The sequence below is a fragment of the Nesoenas mayeri genome (assembly GCF_963082525.1).
Source record: "Nesoenas mayeri genome assembly, chromosome: 8".
NCBI classification, from domain to species: domain Eukaryota; kingdom Metazoa; phylum Chordata; class Aves; order Columbiformes; family Columbidae; genus Nesoenas; species Nesoenas mayeri.
In genome coordinates this window covers 5,924,135-5,928,937 of record NC_137554.1, presented here as the reverse complement: position 1 = coordinate 5,928,937, position 4,803 = coordinate 5,924,135, and the positions used below count along the sequence as shown (strand labels likewise).

The 4,803-nt window shown below is 50.8% G+C and overlaps 1 protein-coding gene across 1 annotated transcript; it reads right to left on the bottom strand.

Annotated features, from left to right (window-relative positions):
• Positions 1–451: 451 nt before the first annotated feature.
• Positions 452–4,256, bottom strand: SERPINC1 (serpin family C member 1; the record flags this gene model as incomplete). Its single annotated transcript, XM_080349244.1, has 6 exons — positions 3,870–4,256; positions 2,351–2,566; positions 1,889–2,026; positions 1,410–1,803; positions 1,017–1,081; positions 452–625 (listed from the first exon to the last, which is right to left on the bottom strand). Exons 1-6 carry the CDS (start codon positions 4,242–4,244, stop codon positions 452–454), a joined length of 1,362 nt encoding a protein of 453 aa, XP_080205370.1. The 5' UTR covers positions 4,245–4,256.
• Positions 4,257–4,803: the final 547 nt, after the last annotated feature.

The window sequence follows — 4,803 nt, the reverse complement described above, 5'->3', positions numbered from 1 at the left end:
TGTTCTGCTGGGACTTTGCAAAAGGAAAGTTTAAATAAGTCTAGGAAGTGACTTAGTGAAAACTGTCCATTCAGAGATCAGTTTGTTACATACATATCTGTGGGTTTTTAATGTACCAGGGTATCAGAGTTACAGATTGAGGCCTTAAAGGGAGGAGGGCTGGATATAAGAATGACAGCAATGCTGCACTTGGGTTTAAGTGCCACTAAAACACTGATGCCGGAAAAAATTGAGCTTCCCTTTGCAAGAAGGATGGAGGAGGTGAGGTGCCCTCTGCCCAGCCTGACACAGCGAGGAGGAGAGGTAACAGCCCGGCTGGACACAGTCCCTCCCTGCAGCACGCACCAAACAGTAAAACCAGCCACCCCAGGAGCAGCCTGGGCTTTGTGGCAATACCCACCGCCCCTTGGCCAGGGGCAGAGAAGGGAGAAGCGAGGGCCCGACAGCCGCTTTAGGAGCAAGGATCAGCTATTCTGCCCATGAAGATGATGGTGTTGAGGGAGGCTTCCCGGATGAAAAGCAGGAAGGGCCTGTTGGCATTGAAGATTATTCTGTTCATGGGGAAGGAACGGCCCGAGACGGTGACAGCTGTAGCAGCTGATGCCTCGCTGCCTTCTTCATTCACCTACCAACCAAAAGAGAAGACGGGATTAAAAGATGGGCATTAGGCAGTAAGGAGAGTGCTCTTCTTCCTCCCCTTCCTCCTCAAAACCCCAAACTGCTGAGGAACTGAACAGCATAGGGTCAGAGCTATTTTTTCTTTGAATCATAGAATCATTTTGGTTGAAACAGACCCTTCAAGATCATCAAGTCCAACCATTAACCTAACTCTGGCACTAACCCACGTCCCTAAAAACCTCATCTAAATGCCTTTTAAACACCTCCAGGATGGTGCCTCCACTACTGCCCTGGGCAGCCTGTTCCGATGCCCAACAACCCTTTCTGGGAAGAAATTTAATGGTTCATATTTTTAAAAACAAAGAGGAAGACACTTCCTGGGGCAAAACAAGGCTTACCTCGAGGAAGGCTTTGTGGAAAGCCTCAGATACGTACAAGTCTGTACGGCCCTCTGCAATGATACCTGCAATACAAAATGGAGAAAGTTAAAACCACGTGTTATAGACAGCAGCTCAAGAAGAGCCCCTTCAAGGCCTGTGTTCAAGCAGAAGACACATCTGTACTAAGGCAAGAATGTCCTCCACCAACTGCAGCTGCCTAACTCTCACACCCTGACGGCAGAGCAGGGCTGCACGTCCACGATGGGACTGACCACAGAGTCTGTCACTGACTGCAGTGACACGTAAATGCTTCTGTGTTCTTGTTCCTCACGTGCTGCTGCGCCTACTGTGCCTGTGGAGGAACGGCTTCCTCCCACCTCCACCCCGCACCACCCCGTCTCTGCATCGGACCTGGGAGTCTGGCATTTTCCGGACTGAAGAGATCTTCCAGCCCCATTTTTCTCAGCTTCTCTTTGACGCTGAAGCTGTCCTCAACGCGGAAGCGAGGGAGGTAGACAAAGAGAGACATCTCTCTCATGGAGTCTATCCAGCCCTGCAGCTTCTCCGATGTCAGGTCTCGCTCCACCTCCACCAGCGTCGTCCCAGCCTGGGGCAGGACCAGCACCATCGTGATATCGTCCCCTCTGTAAGGCAGCTCCAGCACCTGGACTTTGTCCTGGGGAATGGACACGTGGTGGAATTTGGACTCTTGGTACATAATTGGGACTTTGCAGGTTTCACCGTTGGCTTTATGAAATAAATCCAGTTTTGTGTTTGGAGCTGGGAACTGCGATTTCCAGTGCCCCTAAGAGGGAGATGGAGAGGACAAACATGAGCATCGTGTTTTCCCCCGGGGAAATGGTCTGCTCCCCCCGTTTTCTTCACCATACCTTAAAATAAATGGTGTTGACCAGTACCAAGACAGTGAGGTCATCAATACCTCTTTCTGGGATCACTTCTGTAATGCGTCTCTCGGTCTTATTAGCCACCCACTCATTAATGATGTTCCTGGAAAGTTCTGGCTTCTCCTGATGGAAGAGACCCCCAAAAAAACAAAAGTTAAGTCAAGGCTTTTAAATATTTCTTTGTATCCCTTCTGCAGGAGCGCAGAGCGTGTGTCCGCTCGCAGAGGACGCTGCCCCAGCAGTGGTTAGAAGTGAGAAGCTGGGATGTGACTGTGGTTAAGGTGAGCTGAGACAGCAGCTGCTGCGTCCCATACACCCTCCTGCCTCCACCCATGTGCCATGCACCCGCAACAAGGCGCTCCCCGTGGGCAAAAGGGAGGGACACAGCAAAAGCAGGACAGACGGACAAAAACGAAAAAGAAAAGCCCCCAAGTAGTTCAAACTCACTTTGAAGTTCAAGGGCCAGAGTTTCGCTCCATAAACTATTTCACTAATGTTCTGGTAAGTCTCATTAAAGACCAAGGATTTCTCCCCAAAGAGGCGGTTGGCTGATACCAGCTCTGAGGATTTGTTGGCTTTCTTGTAAAGCCGGCAGTTCAGCTTGGCAAAGAAGAAGTGGATCTGATCGGATGTTTTCTCTGAAATGGTGTCGAAGTGAAAGACCTGGAGGAGATAAACAGTGAGAAGGAATCCATGAGCAGGCTCTCGTGCTCCCATAGCCAGTGATGATCCTGCCTCTACCTGCTGCTCAACAGCCGCAAATGTGGGGCCAAGAAATTCGCAGCCCCTTACAGCTTCACCCTCCGCGTTTAATTTGGAACCCAAATCTACATAAAAGCAACACATCACTAGCCTGAGACCTTGGAGTCCAAACCAGAGGATTTAAACACCACCCAGCTAGAAGCAGGTCTGGGGTCAGTGCCGGTCACAGGAGGACTCGCAAGGTTGGTGCTAAACCTTCTTATGATGAAGCCTAAGGCTGCTCCTTCCCAGGAGCAATCCTCCTGGCCTGTTGAGTAATTCTGGTACACGTTCTCTATTTCTGCAGGGAATGGAACTACGTAGCAAGCATTGTGAGGCTACATTTCTGCAGCACAATGAATTCTTTTCTTATCTATTCCAGCTGAAATGACATTTATGATTTGTCTACCACTATCCAAGCTCAGGGCTTTAAGGCACAGAAAATCCCATAGCACGTTGCTCCACACAAACATCCAGAAGCTCTGGCGGAGTTTTGTATGAGGCAAAGGTGGTTTTAGTGGCCCTTTTGTAGGGAAAAGGGGGAGATACGGAGAGCAGCTCTGCATCCTGGGTGGCTTAGGGACAGAAGGGTCCTCTTCCAGCAGGGAGGGCTGCCCAGAAGGGAAGGCACAAGGGAAGGTTTTGGGAGATGTGGTTCACTGCTCTCCTCTACCCTGGACTGTGTGGATGACAGCAAGTGATCCCAACATCACTTACTCCAGAAGTAACTGAGATCTGGAAGCCAGGTGGGATGCAGGGTGTCCCACATGTCTTATTTTTGTCCCAAGAGAGAGGGAGGGAGTGTGAAAAAGAGCTTCTCTCAGTGGGACTCAATACCATGGCTTTTCCTGCTTTTTGCATGAGAAAAGGCTAAGCTGTCTGCTCAGCTATGTGCTTGCCCAATCTACAAGAAACAAACTATTCCCGTTCCCTTCCCTCACCCCTCAACTGGGCTTCCTTTCCTCCAGATGAAAACTAACCTCTCAAACCCAGGAAATCCACCCTGAATGCTGGATCCGAATACGGAATCAGAGGAAAGAGCTGGGATCTAAACAAATCCAGAGAGAAACAGCCTGTGTATGTCCTTTCCAGGGGCTTGTTTAAATAAACGTCTCCCATCCCAAGCCAGGGAGCCATCCTGACCCAGAGAGCCCTTTAGCACCCTGGCCACTGTAGCCTTTGTGGCCTTTCAGACCCCAGAAAAGGCTGAGGGAGCACCACTGACCTCCATGAGCTGCTGGAGGGTGCTACCACAAGCTCCGAGCTTGGTCATGGCGAAGGCCGTAGAAATACTGAGGGGAGACATAAAGATGTTTTCCCCGTTGTCCTTGGAGTCAGCCAGGTACTTGTAGAAGACAACGGCAAAGCGGGAGTTGGCCTTCGACAGCTCCCAGACCCGGGGGTTAGTACCCTCTGGGAGCTTGTCCTTCCCTGTGTCTTGCCCCTCGGCCTCCTGCGGCTTCTTCTCGGGGTTGCGATAGATGCAGATGGGATTCACCGGGATGTCGCGCGGCTTCGCGGTGCAGATGTCTTCCACGACGTAGTGCTCAGGGGCAGCCAGACCCCAGATGCTGAAGAGACACACCAGAAAGAGACGCATCGTCCTGGAACCAGAGAGAGAGGTTATACACGTTTGTCTGCCCAGAAAACCCACGCTGCCAGTGCGGCCCGCGGGCCTCTTTTCAGCCAACATCAGAGTGACAGGAGCCCCACGGTCCTCTCCAATCATCCTTGTGTCCTGTAGCTGCAGTATAAGGCGGGAGGGCAGACACCACCAGCAGGACAGGCATGCCTCTGAGAACACACTGCTTTTCCAAACAATCCGCTGAAAACAGTGCTTTCCTAGAGCCCTGGCTGCCTTCTTTTTTTAAGACGACCTGCACTCCGGGTGAATTTATGCTTCTGCACAGATCCCACACATGTTCCTCGTGGGGAGAACACCCACATACACCCCATAGACCAGTTGGCCGTAGACAAAAGTGGTTTTTTATAGTTTCCTTCCCCTTTTCCTTGGGGGAATCTCCTAGTTTCCTGGTCTCTTTTCTCTCTTTACCTGAGCTCCTCTGTCCCCTTCAATTACTGTCTGTGCTTCATGCTATTTAAATTATTGGTGCAGGAATTGCTATAGCAGAGAAGGGATAAGGAAGAGGTCCCCAGGG